This window comes from Cynara cardunculus, assembly GCF_001531365.2.
Source record: "Cynara cardunculus var. scolymus isolate 2C chromosome LG 9, CcrdV1, whole genome shotgun sequence".
NCBI lineage: Eukaryota > Viridiplantae > Streptophyta > Magnoliopsida > Asterales > Asteraceae > Cynara > Cynara cardunculus.
This window is the reverse complement of record NC_037536.1, coordinates 18157729-18180284: the sequence shown is the minus strand read 5'-3', so window position 1 is coordinate 18180284 and position 22556 is coordinate 18157729. Positions and strand designations below refer to the sequence as shown.

The following is a 22556-nucleotide window of genomic DNA, read 5'->3' as shown; positions in this document are numbered from 1 at the left end:
AGATCTCAATGGCAGCATCAGATGGAAGTGAGTACTTCGATGTGGACACTGAAAGCGGCCATGATACATTTTCACGGCAGTCGAATGCGGAGGAGTTTCGACGAGACGAGACGGAGCTTCTATGGGCGGCGATAGAGAGGTTGCCATCAAGAAAGGAGAAGAAATTCGCGTTACTGAAACGTCCAGCCTCCGAATCAAATGGTTCTGAGGAGAAAACGGAGACTGTAGACGTTACGAAACTTGATCGTCGTAATCGTTCACTCATTGTTAGAAAAGCTCTCGCTACGTCTGAACAGGATAATTATAAACTGCTTGCGGCCATCAAAGAACGATTCGACCGGTATTAGCATTACTTGTTGTTAGGTTTTAAGTTTCATTCGTGTTTACCTTTCGATCTTCTATAGAAGCGTTGATGAGTTGTACTTTCGTTCTCTTTTTATCAATTTTTGTGTTGTATGTGGAAAAAGAGTTGGATTGGAGGTTCCAAAGGTTGAGGTTAGGTTTGAGAAGCTGAACGTTGCGGCGGATGTATTAATTGGTTCTAGAGCTTTGCCGACTTTAGTTAATTATACTCGTGACGTGATTGAGGTCAGTGTGTTTTTTGCTTCTTCCGTTTATTTATTTCTTTTTTGGTTATGTGTTTTGTTTAAGAAAGCAAGGTAAACAAATAAATTCGAGCATCTCAACGGGAGGTTCTTATAAGGAAAAAATGTAGTTATAATCACTACCATTTGAATAGGTTCTTCAGATAAGTCGCCCACATTTTTGAGCTCTTGTACAAGAATCTTGTTTCTTTGTTTGAACTTTGTGTTAAGTGACATTTTAGTAGCTTATATATATATATATATATATATATATATATATATATATATATATTTGACTTTTATATCCATAATTATAGGTGTTTAAAAAATATATGGAACTCATAAAAGGAGTTCCTACAAGTAACTATCTTTTTGGAGGATTATGGGTCGTTAATTTGTTGAGTGGACAATGATCCGACAAGAAAAAGTACAAAAAATGAGTTCTTATTAGTCACTCCATTAGAGATGCTCTTACAAACAAAGTAGTGACCATGTGGGCAAATCATTTAAAGCCAGTACATGAACTATTCAGTCAAGATTGATATAGATTTCATGATAAATCTTCATAGGGATGTTCTTTTTGTAAGTTCAGATGGATAACTATAAACAGTCTGCATTCATTGCATTGTTATTGTTTGGAATGGATGAAGTTAAAAATAGGCGGCTTGCTAATTTTTGTATTTTACTGATACTTGATTACAGCGTCTCTTAACCTGTTTGAGGATTTTCCGCCCACAAAGACATCATTTGTCTATCTTGAAGGATATTAGCGGTTCAATAAAACCGGGAAGGTACTCGTATGTATGTATATATATATATTTCACAACATGTGGTCGTGTTGGATGTATTATTTTCCAGGATTGGCTAGAGAATCTGCTATATATGTATTATCTTTTTTCTACATGATAACTTCTAAGGGTAAAGTAGAATTTCATCATTTTGCTTCCGTAGTAGATTTTCTGTTGCATAGATTGTTTCTCGTCATTTAGACACATACATAAAGCATTCACAAGACTTACCATATTTTATTTAATATGGAGAAGATAATTCTTCATGAATGGGTGGCGATCGAATCAAACTCAGGACCTGAAATTCTGAGAGAGGATTATCCACTTAACTATCACTTTGGATTTACTTATTAAGAGAAATGCGTCTAAGTATGAATGTATGATTGCAAACTATTCCCACATCTTTCTTATCCTTGGAAACTTGCTATGCATGAATCGTTTAAGAAACTGGTGGTGTTCCAAGTGTTCTGAAAACAGGAAAAAGAGTTGATTAGAAAAAACGATATTTTGCTCAACATCTATTACAGTTGTATTACATTAAAGTTATTGACTATTGTTGTGATGATTAAAGTTTAGAAGCTAAATTTGTAGCACAAAACGGTTTTCGAATAGAGGAAAGTAGAAAAGGGAGGGTTAAAATTTTACCAATGATTGAGCAATTTGTACATTTTTAGCTAAATTTGTAGCAATTTTTGAAGCAAGTTCGATTTCTTTTATAGTTTCTCCCTTAAATTTAGAGATGCATTGTGTTATCAAAAGTTCAATTGTCATACCTGAGGCGTTCAAGTTGATGTGAATTCATTTTAATATTCCATTACATTACCTTACTCTAGGATATTGGTTGGTGACTGAACAAAAGAAAAGGATCATTTGAACCTATTCCTGTTTGACTTATGGACAGGATGACATTGCTTTTGGGGCCACCTGGTTCAGGGAAATCTACATTGCTCTTAGCTCTTGCAGGGAAACTTGATACTAAATTGAAGGTATCTATGCACAATTCTTCTTTTTTCTAAAAACATTTTCTGCTTCCTGCATAATTGCATGAGTGGGTGAGTAGGTTCACTGCTCTCACAGGTCTGGCCACTGATTATGTGACACTTGTGATATAGAGTCTTAGAAGTGTAGAACTTTTTGAGTTTTTCTGAATACTTGTCAGCAACAAAACATAGTAACACCATTACCAAACAGCCTGGATTTGCGAGTGCATATTGCTGATTTACATTGATGAGGTGGGAGGATTTTTGCCACCCATGTTTTTGAGTTTTTCTACAAGTTTGAAGCTTTTAGTTTTCCTTCCTGCCTATATCAGTTGCAAACCAGCACAGGTATACTTACCAGAGCCACTTATATCATGTGAATTGGTCTACTATCCAGTATTTACAATCTATGAAACATAAAGAAATATGCTTTTGGTGAATATTGAATCACTTATTATACGAAAATGATTGAAGGTTTAAATTGGTAAATACTCTTATTTGTGTCAGTTTGAGCAATTTGGATCTTTGTGAATTGGCCATTGTGGCACTCTAATAGGAAGTGTACTGTATGATGAAACATTCTCTTTTCCTTAGTTAGAGTTTCTTATTATTCTCTAGGCTTCCTTTGATTGTGTTTCCTTATTTTAGGGTTTTCTTTTCTTTTATAAATACCTTTGATTGTGTTTCCTAGTTCTAGGGTTTTCTTTTCTTGTATAAATATCTTTGCTGTATTCTCTTTCAATATAGGAAAAATTCCTGCCCTCAATTTCTACATGGTATCAAAGCTATATCTCTAAAACCCTAAGGTGGTGTTTGGTTCGCATAATGTTTTTGGATGGAATAAAATCTGTTAAGGGAATTTGACTTTCGAGGAATTGGAATGGAATGTTGTCAGGTTTGACCACCTGTTTGGTTGGCAGCCATTGGAATGGAATTTGTGAAGGATTTGGAATCTGTCTGTTTGGTTCACAGAATGTAGCTTTGGCAATGAAATGAAATATTGGTAAATGACTAAAATGCCCTTTTTTGAAAATTCTATTTTTTTTAAAACTAAAAATACTTCAATAAAATAATTATTTAATATGTAAAACAATATAAAATACACAACCCAAATATAACCATAAGCTAAACGACGTTACCAAATCAATGGTGGTTCAAATCGGTGGTGGTCCACGGTGGTTTAGATGCGGTGGTTCGCAGTGGTTCAGATAGATGGTGGTCTGTGGTGGTTCAGATCGGTGGTTGTTCAAATCGTTGGTGGTCGGCGGTGTCCGACGGTGATTCAGATCGGTAGTAGTCGCCGGTGGTTGGCAGTGATTCAGATTGATGGTGGTCCGTGGTGCTTCAGGTAGTTCAGATCGGCGATGGTTTAGATCGGGGGTGATTCAGATCGGCTATGGATCAGATCGGTGGTTGTTTAGATTGTTGATGGTCGGCGGTGGTTCAGATCGGAGGTGGCTGACGATGATTCGGATCCGTAGTCGTTAGCGGTGGTTCAAATGGCGATGGTCGACAGTGGTTCAGATCGGTGGTGTCGACGGTGGTTCAGATCGACGGTGGCCAAAGGTGGTTGGCGATGGTCATATTGGGTTTTATGAGATTAAGGTATATTTGGTTAAAGGCATATTTGGTATTATGAAAATAGAGAATTTCATTCCATCAAAATACCATGTTTTTGCTATGAAATGTTAAATTCCTTTGTTTGTGGAATTTGTAGGATTTTGAAGATTCCTTTCGTGAAAAAGAATAAACCAAACGAGGGAATGAAATCTGGTCAATGAAATTCAACATTCCAATTCCATCAGATTTCTTTAAAATCTGCGAACCAAACGCTTCCTAAGTTTCTCCTTCCTGCTGCTGGTTTTTTTTGCTAGCCAATCATCTAACCACCAATGGGAACTTCTGACGACTTTGCTTCCTCAGATCCGATTCCTCCTCAAAATTCAATTACCACTCAAATTTTCTTGATAGTTCTCCACTCCCAATCACGTGTCACAAACTCAACGGACACAATTACGTTCAATGATCTCAATTTATTCTCATGTACATCTCAGGGAGAGGAAAAGATGACTACCTCACTGGTAAAGTCTTTTAACCCAAAGAATCAGACCTCTTTATCACCAATGGAAGTCTGAATACCATATGGTGATGTCTTGGCTGAAAAATTCCATGCTCTTCGAAAGGAGAAAGCTTTCTTCTATCTGACTGCCCAAGAAATATGGAGTGCAACCCATGATACCTACTCATGTTCTGAAAACACTACAGAACTTTTTGAAACAGAAGCCAAACTCTTTGAACTCAAGCAAGGAGACTCAGGTGTTACACAATCACAAGGTATTGGCAACATCTTGATATGTTTGAGGTATATTCTTGGAAGTGTCCTGATGATGCAACCCTCTACAAGAAATCATTGAGAAAAAGAGAACATTCAGATTTTTATTAGGGTTGAACAAAGAACTTGACCAAGTCAGAAGCAGAATCATGAGCCTCAAATCTCTCCCTCCAATCCAAGAAGTTTTTTCTGAAATCCAAAGGGAAGAAAGTTGGAAATGACTGATGATGCCAAACTCTTCACCATACTTGGATGGATCTGCCATGATAACTCATCGGCTTCTTCAAACAGGAGGATTCGAAAAGGGCAGACCATGGTGTTATCACCACCAAAGACCAGTTCATCTTCGAAACCTGTTGGAAAATCCATGGAAAACCTGTAGATTGGAAAGCAAGAAGTAGGAGTGATCATGGACGTCTCCACATGGCTGCAAACAATGAAGAAACATCAAAAGAGGTCAACCCTTTCACGAAGGATCAGATCAATGCACTCCAGAAACTCTTTGTAGCTTTCACAACAGCCAAACTCACTTTCAATCAATGTAAATGCCAGTCACCAAGGTACCTCTTTTCATGCATTCACTACAACCTTTAACACCACGGGTCCATGGATTGTGGATTTAGGGGCATCCAACCAAATGACATGTGATTTAAATGTCTTCCACATCTTCACACCATGTGATAATCCTCTCATGGTCATAATTGCAGACGGTTCCATCTCCAAAGTGACACGAACGGGATCTGTAAAGTTATCAGATGGCCTCTTCGTCTCTTCAGTCCTTTTTGTTCCTGAATTAAATTGTAACCTTTTGTCAATCAGTAAACGCACTAAATATCTAAATTGTGTGTCCAAATTCAATTCAAACTTCTGCTAATTTCATGTGATGGGATCAGAGAAGGTGATTGGTAGTGATGAAGTGCATGATGGACTCTATATTCTCAAGGACTCTCCTAAAAGAAAACTTTTCACAAAACAAGTTGTGTTTCCATTCCAACTTCAATTCCTTTTCAAGGTCGTTAATAAAAATCTTATCCTGTTATGGCATTTTCGTCTTGGACATCCAAATTTTAGTCATCTCAAAAGATTGTTTCCTCACTTGTTCATTAATAAAATGCCAAATTTGTTTCTTGTGAAGCATGCCAACTTGCCAAACATTTTTTAATTTTTTTTCCTTGCCATGACTTAACAAACCTTCACAAACCTTTCACCCTGATACACAATGACATCTAGGACCTTCAAGGGTAAAAAGTATCAATGGGTCAAGATGGTTCATATCCTTTATTAATGTCATACATGGACAACATGTGATTTTCTTATGAAAGAGAAATCCGAAACAACCTTTGTCTTCAAAATTTTCCATTCCATGATTCAAAATCATTTCAATAAAAAGATTTAAATTTTGAAAACTGATAATGGAAACACATATTTTAACTCCGTTCTTGGTCCATATCTATTAGAACAGGGAATTGTCCATATCAGCTCTTGTGTTGACACCCCACAACAAAATGGAGTGGCCTAAAGGAAAAATAGACATCTTCTTGAGATTTCCTGATCCATCATGTTTTCAAATCATGTTCCTAAACAGTTCTGGGGAAGCATTACTCAAACCACTTACCTTATAAATCGCATGTGAGGTCGAGTGTTACAATTCAAAACATCAAGAAATCTAATGCTTGCAGCATTTTCTCACGCCTCGTTTTTTTTTCTAGAGCTTCCTCTTAAAGTCTTTGGTTGTACAACCTTTGCCCATGTCTATGATCGCAAAAGAACAAAGCTTGATCCAAAGTCCCAAAAATGTCTCTTCATTGGATATTTCAACATTCATAAGGGTATAAGTGTTACTCTCCAGAAACAAAGGTATGGATGCCACCTTTGTTGAAAATCATTCCTTCCCCATATCTGATGTGCAGGGGGAACAATCAAGGGAATATCAGTTGTGGGAAACTCTTCAGGATCACCACTCCATAAATACCCATCTAAATCCATCTCCAGAAAACACTGCCCTGTCATCACCTACTCAACCAGATGCTGCTCCAGAAAACACTACCCATCATCACCTACCAACCAGATACTCCAATGGATCCAAACTTGAAAGCAAATCAAAGTGGTGAATCGACGCCCTAGCGCTTGACTAATAGAATAGGGGGCTGAGAAAACTAACTGACTATATAGGCATACGAACTAGCAGAATTTTATGGCCTTAACCCAAAGGGATTCTTCTGTCAAGAAAATAATTCATTATAAGGTAAAGTTAGCAGGCTCATAACCTTCACCGGTCCGTTCGAGCAATTACCAACACTGTTGCTATCAAGGTTACACGCCTGGTCCCGAAACCGCATCTGACTCCAGTAGAAAGGGGGAAGATCAAAGATTAGTAGGCAAACTAATCCATCTTTCCCATACCAGGCCTGATATTTCCTTTCATGTCAGCATTGTAAGTCAACATATGCACAAATTTTTTGAGGAGCATTTGGAAGCTGTGTATCGCATTCTATGCTATTCAAAAAATTACACCAACCATCAGGTCTTGGCTTGGACTTTAGAAAACACAGCAGCTGAGACTTAGAGGTTTACACGGATGCTAGTTCCGACGGAGAGCTAACAGAAAGGAGATCGACCAGCGGTTCTCCAATGTGTTGGGAAATTTGGTAACTCAGTAGCAAAAAACAATTTGCGGTCTCAAGGAGCAACGCTGGGTCAGAATATCGAGCACTGCCTTGGTCATATCTGAAGGTTCGTGGATAAGAAGGCTACTGAATGAGTTAAGGGCATATGTGAAGCTGCTATAAAGATCACCAAAAATCTAGTCCATCATGATAGGACCAAACATGTTGAAATAGACCGACATTTCATTTATGGAAAGGTGAACTTAAGTCATTCAACTCAACTTCATCCCTACAAAAAGGTAGATTGCTGACATCCTAACAAAGGCACTTCCTAGAACAAGCTTTGAAGAGTTCAATTCCAAGTTGGGTTTGCGCAACATCTACAACTCAGCTTCAGGGGGAGTGTTGAACTCAATTTATCGCAACGTCTATAACTGAGCTTGAGGGGGAGTGTTGAAATCCCAATTTATTTGTACAATATTTCTTAGAGATTCTGGATCTTTTCCTTAGTGTTTCTTATTATTCTCTAGAATTCCTTTGATTGTGTTTCCTTATTTAGGGTTTTTTTTCTTGTATAAATACCTTTGTTGTATTCTTTTAAATATACGAAAAAAAATCCAACCCTCAATTTCTACATGTTGGAATGCTGTAAGACAACTTTGACCAAATTTCTTTTGACGTCTATAAATGAAAGTTAGTCATGTTATCAGTAACATAAATCCAATTTTAGAAGGAAAGCAATAATGCAGTTTAACTGTAGAGCAAGTGTTGGTTATAATTATTAAAAAATCAATATACAATTGAAAAGGGCTATGTGTAACATGTACTAAATTTGATCTGTATTTCCTTCATTTTTTTGAGGTAAATCAAGGAATTGGATTCTTACCATCTTAAATGTTATTGATTTGTTGATTGCCTAGATTTGCCATCCAGTGGGATTTGTATATATTTCGGTGTTGTATTGTCAATGTGTTGCCCACCTTGCATCTTGAGTTCCCATTGTTAGAATTTAGCCATGTGCCTACTCGATGGAAGTTCATTTGAAATGGGTGTACTTCTGGCTAAACTATACGTTCCCGTGAAGAGTTTAGATTTGAAGTACAACTCAAATGTCTTAGAATTAATTTGGAGTCTGATATGTGCTAGTTTCAAATAATCTTCTGGTTTGTTTTTGGTAAAAAACCAAACGATGAATACTGAGGATTAATGGTCCCATAACCTGACATTTTACATGAGATATTTAGGTATATAACCTTAATGAGATTTTAATTAAATTCATGACCTTCTGATGATGATATGAAGCCATTTTTTTAATAACTCAGGAGGTCATGTATTTACATTTAAATCTCATAAAAGGATACATACCTAAGTGACTCCATTTTACATGACAGTCATTTTGGGGTAGCAGAAGCTCGCGACAATTTGGACATGAACTCGTGACCCTTTTATTTAACATGCTATATTATTTTCAGAGAAGTGGTATGATTACATATAATGGCCATGCATTTCATGAGTTCTGCGTTCAAAGAACTTCAGCTTACATAAGTCAAACAGATAACCACATTGCGGAGCTAACGGTACGAGAAACTCTGGATTTTGGTGCTAGATGTGAAGGTGAAGGGTTTGCAGGTTTGCTCACTTGTTCGTTGAAAACTGTGTATGATCCTTCCTATCACAACATGGGCTAATATAGTTGGTATTACATGTCATAATTCATGATATCTTATTTCTAGGAAACTTGAGAGAACTTACTCGTTTGGAGAAGGAAAATCACATACGCCCCAGTCCTGAAGTTGATGCTTTTATGAAGGTTACTGGTTTGAGATTTGTAGTCTGCTATCACTAGTTTCCATGCTTCCCTATGGATCTCCCCAAATGCGTTGGCATCTTAAAGTTTTATTTTTATATGTTGTAATTACTAGGCATGCTCTGTTGCTGGGAGAAGGCACAGCATCTCGACAGATTACATATTGAAGGTGCTTGGCCTTGATGTATGTTCAGAGACGGTCATTGGAAATGATATGGTCAGGGGTATTTCAGGTGGTCAGAGAAAGAGAGTTACTACAGGTCCTTTTCTCCCACCTTGCTTTGCACATCTATTTGCTGTTTTTTTTCTGCATGGCTATGCTTAGGTCTTCACTACCTGCCTATGTATGTGGACACAACTAGGTTTCATTGTACATTTCAGGCCACAACTGTGCTTATACAGTTAGACTTTCAGATGTGCCAATAGGTCCTAATGCGTTAAATTTTACTTCTATGGGAACCGGCAAGGGATTTTCTACATTTAGTTCCTCCGTTTCAAGGGATCTAGCCAATGACAACAAGTACAAATGAAACTTTAGTTGTAGTGAGACCATCAAATGTTTCTCAATCTAGTTACCGAAGTCTAATTCAATTATATACCATGTTTCCATCTCATTTGTCCCAAAAACAAATGAGCATTTCTTTGTCATATCGTTCATTAAATCTGTTTGGTTATTAACATAATGTTCAAAACGCCTTCTATTAAGAATGAAAAATTTTCAGGTAATTGTGTTTCTCACACTCATTAGATGAGGATACATACATTTATACATAAAGGAGGGCTATATTAGGAAACTGCACTAAAGATCATTAGAAAGAAAAACCCTAAATATCTAACTATGTAGGATATCTAACACTCCTCAAGTTGGAGTAAAGATGTTAATCATTCCCAACTTGTTACAAATGAAATCTAGTTGTGCTTTCTGTAATGGTTTTGTGAGAATGTCTGCAATCTGGTGCTCAGTCCTGATTTGTACTGGCGGGGTCAATGGACGTCTGTTGGCATTTCAACACCGTGATCTCTGATTAGATGACAATCAACCTCAATGTGCTTAGTTCTCTCTTGAAGACTTGATTATAGGTTATATGAATGGTAGATTGACTATCACAATATTGTCTCGTCAAGTCGTCTGTAATCACTCCAGACACTTTTAGAATTCTTCTTACCCACATCATTTCACATGCACGTTTGCGATGGCTTTGTGTTGGTTTTAGGGTTCTAATTTTTAGGCTAATAAAGAGAAGGAGATTTCTACTACTTATTGCTTTCAAGGCGAGTGATCTCTATCCTTAAAGCAATTTCGCCCCCACTGTATGTGCTTTGGGATTTTGGCGAATCGCTTCTCAAGATACAATGAAGCAACGTATGTAGAATGACTATCAACACCGCACTAGTGGTGATAGTCCCGGTTGAACTATTGAGTTTCAAGGATTTGAAGAGACTAAGAAATTATGTTTCTATAGCAACATAACTCTTAGCAATCTGGTATATAGAACAAAGAAAAAGGTTAAACGATTTTTGGTGTCTATAGATGGGTATATATAGGCAAATGCGACAGCCTCTTGAACAGGCACTATTCGCGACATTTCGAACAGTCGCAACTGTTCGAACGGGTGCCATCTGCTACACTTGAACCGTCGTATCTGTTCATTACACCCTTTGATGCGAACCGGTATGGTTGCCATCTGCGACGAACCGTCGCATCTGTTCACGAAGAGGTACTGTTTAATGGTCAACTGTCGCACCCTTTCACTAACCATCGCATCTGTTCGTAGTAACTGTCACTAACGAATTATTTACAAGGGTTTGAAGCAAAAGGATTAAGGCGGCTACAAGCGGCTCGCGGTGATGCGTGTGTGCGAAGTGCAAAGTGCGCCATCAAAGCGCCACATTGCGCCCACGCACACGGTCGCGCGCGTAAGGGTGCTATGCACCCTTGTGGAGCCCCCATTATTAAATTAATATATAGAAAATGCTTCTTCTTATATACCCACTTGAATTTTACTCTTGCTCCTACGTGGGACAAGGAGAAACCCACCAAAATGATCCTTTCTCTTTTCCTAAGACCTAAACCAGAAGACTTTATTTTATTTTGAAAATATTCCGAACACTTTGTACTCCGACTCGCACTTGATCGGCAGGCAGTACGTGTTTTTTGTAATTTGGCTTACAAATATTAGAATATTTGAAAAAATTGGAACATAATGAACAGATGATAGGTTTCGGTTTGACACGTTGCTAGTGGATTCTATGCCCATAATTTGACAGAAGATCTAGTAGCAAGTTGAACCAGATTATGAGGTGTATTAGTATTGAGATCGAATATGAGGTCTTCATTCCCAATCAGGTAATATGTGGCTCCCGAATCAATGTGAGAAAATGTGGAACCCCGTAAGATTTCTCTCCAAAAGGAGCCCTTTTTGGAATCTTCAAAACAACAAAAAACAAAACAACAAAAAACTAATTATACCTGAAACGGAGAAATCATATGACATCTGTTGTTGAACTTATTCTCTCATGGTTTGGACTGGGGTGTATAAAAGGCTGATGTTGGTTCCTTCACAATGATGGGTTTCCTTTAACTTAGGTGTATTAAAGGCTGGAGTTGGTCCCCTTCATTTTGTGCGAAGTCATTGCTAAGGATGACTTCAAGGTGAGCAAAATTTCGACTCATGACTATCCTGCTGATATGAAGACAAAGGTTCATTCTACGACTAAGTTTGAGTTGTTTTCAAACTTGGTTGATGTTCGTAGTTAAAGTAGCCTGTAAAGGGCTTGGAGGAGGATGTTAGTTCTTAACAATGATCTCTTGAAAAGTCGATATGTTTGCTAGTTTGATGATGAACTTTATGGAGCTTTGTTCTTGGAATATTTCTAATATGGATTTGGAGCTAAGGTGGAGACTGTTGGATGTGTCTCCAAATTGTCTTATTTTGTAATTATGCAACTTAGGTTTAGCGATTTTTACCCGCCATGATAAGTTGCCAGACAAATAAGAGGATGCAACGATACATAATTTGCGATCCAATCAAAAGATGACATGCTATACGACCTACCTTGCGAGTTAACTTGCATGAAGCCATCTAAGGAATCGGGCGAGTTACGACATGCGACCTAAGGTCGCATATACAAGTCACATAACATGACATTTTATTACCTTTAGGGTTATCTTTTTCAACATTTCCCACTAAATACTCACCTCCCCCACCCAATTGAAGCTTTCTTCTTGTTTTTGCACTATAACTTTATTTATTTAGTGGATTTCTCTCAATGGTCTCCTCCACCCTTGGTTTACTTCTGTTTTTTATGTTTCAACGTAAATGTAGGTGTCGTCTTCTATATCAATTCCTTTATTATATTGCTTCAAGTTTATTGCTTTATGATTCACCATGATTGAAGATATGAGGTTCTGTTTTATCTTCCGGATTAAGAACCATTTGAGTGTTCAAGCTTATTATGATCATTAGGACGCTGAGTTTTTATTTCTAGTTTGACCTTGGTTGAACATTGATTGAGGATTTTAAATTAAATTAGCATTGAGCTAATATTTACAACACCTCATGTTAGGACATGTGGACTAAAGCGAAAGTGCCCTAGACGTCTAGTATTTGTGCTTCTGTCTTCTGTACCACCTCAATTTCGAACTCCAATGATTTGGATTTTGGAGCCACTATTGTAGTTTTTTTTAGTGCTCTCCTTTGTTGGCCATGTGAGCTTCCTTCATTTACGTGGATTTGCTATCCATTACTAGGGCATGGATGTTGAATTCTCAAAATGGATACTTATCAGGTAATGGATGCTATAGTTTCTTACTTAAATCAATGCTTTTGCAGTCATAAGAATGGTTTGTATGGTTTCTTTTGCAAAACAATAGTTGATAATAGCATATTGTAGGTGAGATGGTTGTTGGTCCAAGGAAAACTCTTTTTATGGATGAGATTTCAACCGGACTTGATAGCTCAACAACATATCAAATTGTGAAGTGCATAAAGAATTTTGTCCATCAAATGGAAGCCACAGTTTTGATGGCTCTTCTTCAGCCTGCACCTGAAACATTCAATCTCTTTGATGATCTGGTGGTATTATCAGAAGGCCACATGGTATATGAAGGTCCTCGAGAAAGGGTGCTCGAGTTTTTTGAGTCATTAGGTTTCCAAAAGCCCCTACGTAAAGGCACTGCTGATTTTCTTCAGGAGGTATCTTTTTTATTCGTATAATATTGTTGAATATTACTTTTTTACCAGTCAATATGGCTAATTATGTGTGACTCTTATAGGTCACCTCGAGAAAGGATCAAGCTCAGTACTGGGCTGAATCTTCAAAACCATATGAATTCATTCCAGTTTCAAAGATTTCTGAAGCTTACAAAAGTTCCATCTATGGAAGGTCTCTGGAATCCTCCCTCCGTGTTCCATTTGACAAATCTAAGAGTCATGTGTCAGCTCTGAGAAAAAAGGAGTATGGCGTATCAAAATGGAAGCTTTTTGAAGCTTGTTTTTCAAGAGAATATCTTTTGATAAAAAGGCATAGTTTTCTTTACATTTTCAAGACAATCCAGGTATATCCTATCTCTTGCCTTTTCATCTTTCAATTGTTTGCTTCTGTTACAAAATGCATGTCATAATATTCTTGTTCATTGAAAATGTTTATGAACATTGACAGTTGTATTGTATGATGTTGTTTATTGCAAACTCAATTGCCTGTTATCTGACTCCAATAATTAAAACCCTAGGAAGAATGATGAATCGCGGAGAATAAGCATCCCCTAGGCGATAATAGCTCTTATAGGAACTTTGTCCACAAGATTTATTTGTGTTAATAGTCCAGAGCGCTACTTGTATGGGTCCGACGGACCTAAGGAGATTTGAGGGTGCTTTTGGTTCTGATATGTTTGTTCCTGAGATTATGAGGCAATGGTGCAAGTGTTTCTAGATGTTTCTTCTGACCGTTTACCATTCAGGTATATCAGAGGAGAAAATGATGATTGGCACAGTTTCTGATGCTCTAAGCATGCAGTAGGATCTGAGTAGAACCAAAATTCTGCTCTAGAAATATTTTCTTTGGGTTTGCACCCTAACATAGTATCTTTTTACCCTGATATTTCTATTCCCCAAAGAAAACAGAAACATACATGTTTTAGAAGACTTGTCGACTGACTTGGTTATTTTATCTCCAACCATGTTTTTTGTTCTCATCTTTCCTCTAGGGGTTATGCTGTTATTTTAGTTGTGGATAACCATCATGTTCCTTGGACTATTTCGAATCCTTAGCACATCTTGGACAGAGGCAAGCTACTAATGAGATGTCTGCTCATGTGGACAATGGGACACATCTCAAAGAACAATATTTTCTATGAGCTTCATTGGTTGCCACTTTGTTTGCAAGAAGAGTAGCAAATACTTCTAGTGGACCCAGTGTTCACACATGGCGCGATATGGCGTAAGATGCATCTCCGCCGTTACAACAAGACCTATAGCGTTTCTATAAGGCGTGGCTCACGTCATAGCGTCTTGAGGGGCGCCACGCTTGCACTTTTTACAAGACACGATCTTTTTTTTTTTAAAACTACATTTTTTAGCTTTAGATCATACATTTTTATAGATTTATCTAATCACATCGCTCACTGTTTCATGAATTCATACACGTCATGGACTAACGGTTAAATCAAAGACTATTTTTATAATAGTAATAACCTATATTAATTTTCTTTTTCTAATATCAATTTAAAATTTTTAATATCATTTTCTGATTAAATAATATATAGAAAACATCTATGTATATATATATAATTCTATGGTGTGCAAGGCTTGAGGCTTGACCTCACTGCCACGTCACACCTCACGCCATTTTGAACCTTGGGTGGACCTTCATTTGTTGAGCCAATTTGGGTTTGTTCAGGAGATCAGGTTACCATTATTCTGACAAACCTCTTATCAGGTACTCAGGTTAGTCCTATATGTGACAGGTTGGGCATATTCAATGTTTATGCTCCAACTTGAGGAGTTTTAGAATTATTTATTTTAGCACTTATTCTTTTCTTTATGTCTGTCTATCTAAGCTTATTGCCTTGTAATCATAATGTACTCTATATAAAGGAATATTCCCAATCAATAAAAGATAACTCTTTACAGATGCATGTCTGCTATATTAGGATTTACCTTATTGATGAGTGCTAATTGTTACTCTGAAAGCGGATTAGAGGGAGCAAATTCCTTTCATATATGGTTTTAGGTACTTAGAAAACCAATATAGAGGTGACAGTTCCATCATCATCACTTCTATTTCATTATTCAGGCCCTAACAGCCCGTCCACAAATCAGTAATATACCTATTGTATCTTTGCATGTTGGTTTTCTGCAGTATCTTTGCTACGGTTACAGAAAAGTGGGCAATGTAGCTCATCTTCTTATATTTAGTGATCTATCTTATATACTGGCTTATCATTATCATTCTTCCTCTGAATGCACAAAACTTGCACTTGTAACTGATCATCTGATTTTGAAATGTAATGTTATCTAACAATAGCTTATCATATAATGTGTAGGTTGCATTTGTTGGATTTGTTACATGCACACTCTTCATAAGGACAAGATTACATCCAACAGATGTGATGGATGGGACCCTGTATCTTGGTTGCTTATTTTTTGCACTTGTGCACATGATGTTCAATGGATTTTCTGAGCTCCCACTTATGATATTCCGGTTACCTGTATTTTACAAGCAGAGGGATAATCATTTTTATCCTGCATGGGCGTGGTCTATTTCTAGTTGGATACTGCGTGTTCCATACTCCGCTGTTGAAGCTGTTGTATGGTCTGTTATAGTGTATTATAGCGTTGGATTTTCCCCTAGTGCAGGCAGGTCTGTTTTTTTGGCTTTTTAACTCTTGCAAGTAGTACTCCTTCATTAGAACCTTGACATGCTTTAATGACTTGCAATTCTTCTCAGGTTTTTCCGTCACGTGTTTGTTCTGTTTTCAATACACCAGATGGCTTTAGGTCTCTTCCGAACATTGGCTGCAGTTGCGAGAAATATGATAATTTCCAATACTTTCGGATCAGCTGCGCTGCTTGTGGTATTCTTGTTGGGCGGATTTATCATGCCGAAAGGTAAATTGCCAAGTGTTTATTGGTTCAGTTTTCTTTTACAGACACCTAATGTTTAGAATTTTGCTTATCTTCATTCAGAAATGATTAAGCCATGGTGGGTATGGGGTTTTTGGCTTTCACCTCTATCATATGCACAAAGTGCAATTGCTGTTAATGAATTTACTGCCACAAGATGGAAGAAGGTCTGTTTCATCTATGATAAAAATGACTAGCTGCACTTAACTTGTCTGCATCTTCTCTATCAAGTACAATGGTCTAATAAAAACCCCAACACTACCACTTTGCAGAAGCTTACTGGTACAAACACTACAGTCGGCTATAGTGTTCTCCACTACCATAGTTTGCCCACCGATGATAATTGGTATTGGCTGGGAGTTGGTGTCTTGTTACTGTATGCTTTGGTTTTCAATATCATAGTGACTCTGACTTTGGCTTATCTTAATCGTAAGTGCTCAGTTCTTCATGTGTGGTTGTCTTATTACTACATCTGCTGATAGTGCAAATGTATGATACTTTGTTTATGATTTTTTGAAGTCCGGTGACTGCTTTATTTTGTACTACAGCTCTCAAAAATGCACAGATGGTTCTACCTGATGCCACTGAAAACGATTCAACCAGAGCTGGAGGTAAATAGCTCTTGTAGTTGTATGTTTTAATAATAAAGTTGTGTATTCCCTCCTTCCAGAAAAAATGCAACATTTTCTTTTTGGGTTGTCAAAAAAATTGCAACTTTTTTCAAGGAAGTTTTTCATTTAAATTACTTTTTTGCTAGTTGGTAATCTTTACTTGAAATTTCTTAATTTTGATTTTGGTCTACTGGTTTTTTTTCTTGTTAAGGGGTATTTTCTATAAAAAAAATTATATTTGATCGATAGTCAAATATTGTATCTGACCATGTAATATTGCATTTTTCTATGGAGGGAGAACATATTACAAGTACCTCCAATTTGCATCTTAACTTGTTGTGCAGCTGGCAATCAGCCATCTCCTGCCAAAGCTGATACTGGTTCTAGAAGACAGGGCATGACTCTCCCGTTCAAACCGCTATCAATGACTTTTCATAACATTAATTACCTTGTTGACATGCCAAAGGTACACTTAGTTCCTGGAACAATGAGTCCACCAGCACACTTAACTTATGCCAAAAGTAGAATTACTTCACTTTGTCCAGGACATGGCTTTGGAAGGTATAACAGAAAGGAAGTTGCAACTCTTGTCAGACGTAAGTGGAGTGTTTTTGCCAGGTGTCCTTACTGCGCTAATGGGGTCAAGCGGGGCAGGTAAGACGACCTTGATGGATGTTCTTGCTGGTCGGAAGACTGGTGGATACATTGAAGGGGAAATCAATATATCAGGGTTCCAAAAAGAACAAGGTACTTTTGCTAGGGTCTCTGGTTATGTGGAGCAAAATGATATACACTCTCCTCAAGTGACAGTTATCGAGTCTCTATTGTTCTCTGCTTTTCTACGCCTTCCTGCAGATGTCAATGCTAAACAAAGACGAGTTAGTTTCCACTAGCGTTGTTTCACCGATGATATACTTCACCGATGATATACTCCTTCCGTCCCAAAATAAATGTCCACAATGAAAAAGGCACACAGTTTTAAAAATGAGCAATTATTACACAATTTTTTACCCTTATTAATAGAGGGAGTAATGAATTTCTTCATCTCATAATTAAGGGTAGAATTGGAAACTATGCACTTTGAAAATGGACATTCAGACGGAGAGAGTAGCATGTAGATTGCTTAGCTCAGTTAGCTGATATTTACAGTGCACGTTGATGCATTATTAAGCAGGACTTTGTCGAAGGAGTGATGAAATTAGTTGAACTTGATAATCTAAGAGATGCTCTAGTAGGCTTGCCTGGCAGTACTGGCTTGTCCACTGAGCAAAGGAAACGATTAACAATTGCAGTTGAGCTTGTTGCAAATCCCTCCATAATATTTATGGATGAACCTACTTCTGGACTTGATGCAAGGGCTGCTGCCATTGTAATGCGGACTATCCGTAATACAGTTGATACTGGAAGGACAGTGGTTTGCACAATCCATCAACCAAGTAATGAGATATTTGAAGCATTTGACGAGGTTTGGTAATTAAGCTTTATTAGGCATGTAGAAACTTGCTTCTAATACATTATGTGTTTGGTCATGACTGTTTTTTCATCATTGGTGTTTCATCCATAGCTACTTCTAATGAAAAGAGGAGGACATGTAATTTATGGTGGAAAAGTGGGTGAAAGGTCAGAGATTTTGATCAAGTACTTTGAGGTAACAACTGTCTCTCGAGGTATTCATTCTCAACTGTTCTCTATGATTCATCTTCTAAAGGAAGGAAAACATTCTTGGTATAAAGATTGAAATCCTAAGTAGTAGGTACATTTTACACTTATTTGTATTTGTCGGTTGTGTTGTGTCTTAAGGTTTTTAGTAGAAACTAATAATTGGTGTTAGATTCTTTGTAATAAAAAACTTATTGCTGGCTTTCAGGAGAAGAAAAAGAAGAATATTTATGAACATGTTAAGGTGCACTTGGTTCGTATTAGGGAATGGGAATGGTCATTGCATTAATGATGTTTAGTTGATACTGGGGAATGTGAGTGGTCATTGCATGGGATGGTGACTGGTGATGCCATGGACCGGCAATGGCAGGAGGTGATTCAACGAGTAGAGGGTAGGGCAATTTCAAAAGTGGAAGGATTTTTGATTTGATAAAGTGTTGTGAGATGTGGTATCTCATGTTACCCCAATTTTTATCAGCAATGGTCCATTACCCATCATCGGGTAATGGGTGATTATATTATACCTAACCAAGCAACCCCAATCATTCCTATTCCCATTCTCTACCCCCTGGTAACCCCAACCAAGCACCCCCTTATATCTAAGGTAGTGTTTTGTGCATCTTATTGCGACGGAATCTGAAGGAATTTGAATGGTCAATCTCATTGACCAAATTCCATTCTTGCGGTTGGTCAATTCTTTAGGGTTTAAAACGGTATTCAAAATCCTCAAATGGCCGAATTCAGATTCTTTGGGGTTTATTAAAGAACTGAAATTGCTTTCGTTGCTCTTTTTTGTGATAGACTGTTTTACTTTAGCATGCAACCATCGGAAACGCTTTGCATCACTAGAAGTTGAGCACCATGCAAACAGATGTTGCTTTTTAGATAATTTATCTGAGTCATCTTGTCTTTTGTTGTTCTAAGAGAAATAGACCATCATACTTCAAAAGTGCTGATTAGATACTGTGACGAAGTTTGAACATGATTTCTATAATCTTACAGACTGATGAAGCTGTCATCTGAATACATATTTTTCTTTTTTTTCAGAGTATAAATGGAATTTCACCAATGCCGAGTGAATATAATCCTGCAAATTGGATGCTTGAAATGACTACACCTGCTGTTGAAGAAAGAATTGGCCAGGACTTTGCAGTGATCTATAAAAACTCTAAGCAGTATAGGTAATCTCTATTGGTGTTGTGAGTACTCTAAACTAAAGCTTGGTATTTCAATGTTTCTTGCATACAAAATATCAAATGGTTCTATCTCTCCAGAGATATTGAAGCTCTGATTCGGCAAACAAGTACTCCACAGCCTGGCTCTGAACCTCTATACTTCTCTTCCACATATTCCCGAAGTGGTCTCTTGCAATTCCAAACTTGCTTCTGGAAGCAGAATCTCGTGTATTGGAGAAGTCCAGAATACAACGCTGTGAGATTGTTCTTTACAACTATGTGTGCATTGATCGTTGGTTCTGTATTTTGGGACGTTGGTTCAAAAAGGTATTTTCTTGTTTCCTCAAAATTCTTGATTTAATAGGTTTACTTCATCATATGTAAGTTCGGATATCTAACCAAACAAACGAGCCCAGTGTGTACTTGAAGGTGGGGTTTTGGGGTAAGATTTAAGTTCAGATATCTAGGAATGCAAAATATATGGTGCTTATGAAAAAAAAAATTCGCTAACAAACTCACATGTTTTACGACCCATATCATTAGTTGATCGGTTTCTAACCTCATAATTTTTTATTTATCGGTTTATTCGGCAGAAACAACAGTCAGAACTTGATGGTGGTTATGGGTGCTCTTTATACCGCTGTCATGTTTCTTGGTGTAAATAACTCTTCCTCTGTACAACCCGTGATCGCGATTGAAAGAACAGTTTTTTACCGAGAGAGAGCAGCTGGAATGTATTCTGCAATCCCTTATGCTATAGCACAGGTAAGTTCTGAGACTTTTATCTTTCTTTTTTGTGTCTATTCTTTCTAGAAGGGAGACAAGACTAGTAGGAGTGATGTTTTAGTTCTGAAATAGATGCTATGTGGAGTTTAATTTCTACAGGGTCTTGTGGAGATCCCGTACATAGCGATTCAGACAATCGTGTATGGTATCACTACCTTCTTCATGATCAATTTTCAAAGGACAATTGGTATGATACTTGTATTCCTTCTAGTTTCGTTATAAGATCGATATGGTAACAGCCCACAGCCCGAAGTAGCAGGCTCAGTAACCTCCAAATCAACTTAAAACTATGGTGAAAGTTATTGGTAGCAACTTATAAGGAGCTCACAAATCTAACTTTTTTAATCATATGGGACGGACATGTATTACTATTACTAGCCTAGCTGACAAGGCATGGCATCAATGGAGCATAACTAGCTTCTATGTTTAATTTTGACGGAGTTGCATTTACTGTTGTGTTGCAGGAAAACTTCTACTCTACCTTGTGTTCATGTTTTTAACTTTCACTTACTTTACCTTCTACGGGATGTTGGCTATTGGTCTTACTCCATCTCAACAAATCGCTGCTGTTGTTTCTTCTGCCTTTTACTCGTTATGGAACCTTCTTGCGGGTTTTCTTGTGCCAAAGCCGGTAAATAACCTTTCTCATGATCAGCATGCCAATGCTTTATTCCCATTTTCTTCATTTACTTTTTCTTTGTTGGGGGGGAAAGGAAAAGGCGATGTTACTGACAGCCCTTGAGAAACTGGTAAGGTTGCTAGAATGTCATGGGGTCAAGCCACAGAAATATCCTACAAAGAACTTCATATTACTGTCCAAAAGAGCCGAGAGCCCTTTGAGGAGAGACTAAGGTTCTAACATATATTGAAGAAAAAGTGTCCAAGTCTAGCCAATTTGCAACTCTAATGTGCCCCTTCAACAGAGGCTAGAGGGGCAAAGATGTCCTTGAGTGTCGAATCCCGGGAATAGATGTCTCAAATGGTAGACCTTGGCTCTGATACATTATAAAAATATATGGAACCTATCAGATTACTCTTCATTGTAGCGGGTAATTGTTAATCAAAAGATATATCTGATTTGCCAAGTTAGAATTACTTAAGTAATCACGGAACCCGTAGCTAAAGAGGAATAGCATTCACCAAGTATAGAGGGTTAGGGAGTCTTGAACTTAAGGACTGGCAGTGAAAACTCCAGTTTCTTATCCCATGAGGAGAGAAGACAAGTTCCAACGTATATTGAAGAAAGGTCTCCAAGTCTAACCGATTGCGACTCTAACAGGACGATGGTAACCACAAGGGTGGTGTCCGATTGGTTTAAGCTTAGGCTCCAAAGGTCAAAAGTGTCTGGAGGTCCCAGGTTCGAATCCAAGGAGGAATAAAAAATCCCTTGTGGCCGTGGAGGTTCAAATGCGGTGACTTTTGCGGGTGGTCGTTGTGGGATTAGTCGGCTCGCATAACGGGTTGGATAGCCAGGTTAATAAAAAAAAAAAGAACAGGAGGATGATTTGTTTTGTGTTAACTTTGTTGTTATTACATTTTCGGTGTTATTAGTAGTCTTCCTATAACCGTTTGCTGGTGCAAGTTTGATGATCTTGATTTGTATTTGTATGCAGAAAATACCCGGATGGTGGATCTGGTTCTACTACATATGTCCAATTTCGTGGACTTTACAAGGTCTCATCGGCTCCCAACTTGCTGACCTTGAAGAACCAATTGTAGGACCTGGCTTCCAAGGCACTGTAAAAGGCTATTTGAAGGAAGCACTCGGTATCGAATCCAACATGATTGGTATTTCCGCTCTCGTGCTCTTTGCCTTCAGCGTCTTCTTCTTTCTCGTCTTTGCTCTCTCCCTCAAATTTCTAAATTTTCAAAAAAGATGAATCATATCGAACTCCACACTTCCGTTCCCTGTAAAGAGCACCAAGAGTTGCACACGGTCAAGTCGAGTCCTAGCATCCACTTAGAACCAAAAGATCGAATCAATCCGGTATATAAGATCAATTATATTAAAAACAAAATATCGATATGTTGCAACTCTTGTAGTGTTTGCACATGTAAAACCAATTCAGTATTGATTCTCTAACAAACTTGATACACACTTTAG

At 37.7% G+C, this 22556-nt stretch overlaps 1 protein-coding gene across 1 annotated transcript; it reads left to right on the top strand.

Moving 5' to 3' along the window:
- The first annotated feature begins 8 nt into the window (after positions 1-8).
- On the top strand, positions 9-22332 carry LOC112517924 (ABC transporter G family member 31). Its single transcript, XM_025125351.1, has 24 exons — positions 9-340; positions 468-588; positions 1287-1375; positions 2274-2358; positions 8763-8919; positions 9024-9100; positions 9213-9357; positions 12992-13293; positions 13374-13655; positions 15642-15958; positions 16046-16206; positions 16285-16388; positions 16494-16650; positions 16770-16832; positions 17177-17298; positions 17378-17710; positions 18007-18297; positions 18397-18480; positions 19539-19672; positions 19766-19993; positions 20260-20431; positions 20552-20639; positions 20917-21083; positions 22066-22332. The coding sequence occupies exons 1-24, from the start codon at positions 9-11 to the stop codon at positions 22330-22332; spliced, it is 4278 nt and encodes a 1425-aa protein (XP_024981119.1).
- The last annotated feature ends 224 nt before the right edge of the window (positions 22333-22556 follow it).

What these genes read in the sequence shown, in the direction of transcription:
- LOC112517924 (XM_025125351.1), top strand. Translation starts at nt 9, where the DNA reads ATGGCAGCATCAGATGGAAGTGAGTACTTCGATGTGGACACTGAAAGC. An exon ending in TCAATGCTAAACAAAGACGA is followed by an intron (nt 17,711 to 18,006) that starts GTTAGTTTCCAC and finishes ATTATTAAGCAG; the next exon opens with GACTTTGTCGAAGGAGTGAT. An exon ending in TCCCTTATGCTATAGCACAG is followed by an intron (nt 20,432 to 20,551) that starts GTAAGTTCTGAG and finishes TAATTTCTACAG; the next exon opens with GGTCTTGTGGAGATCCCGTA.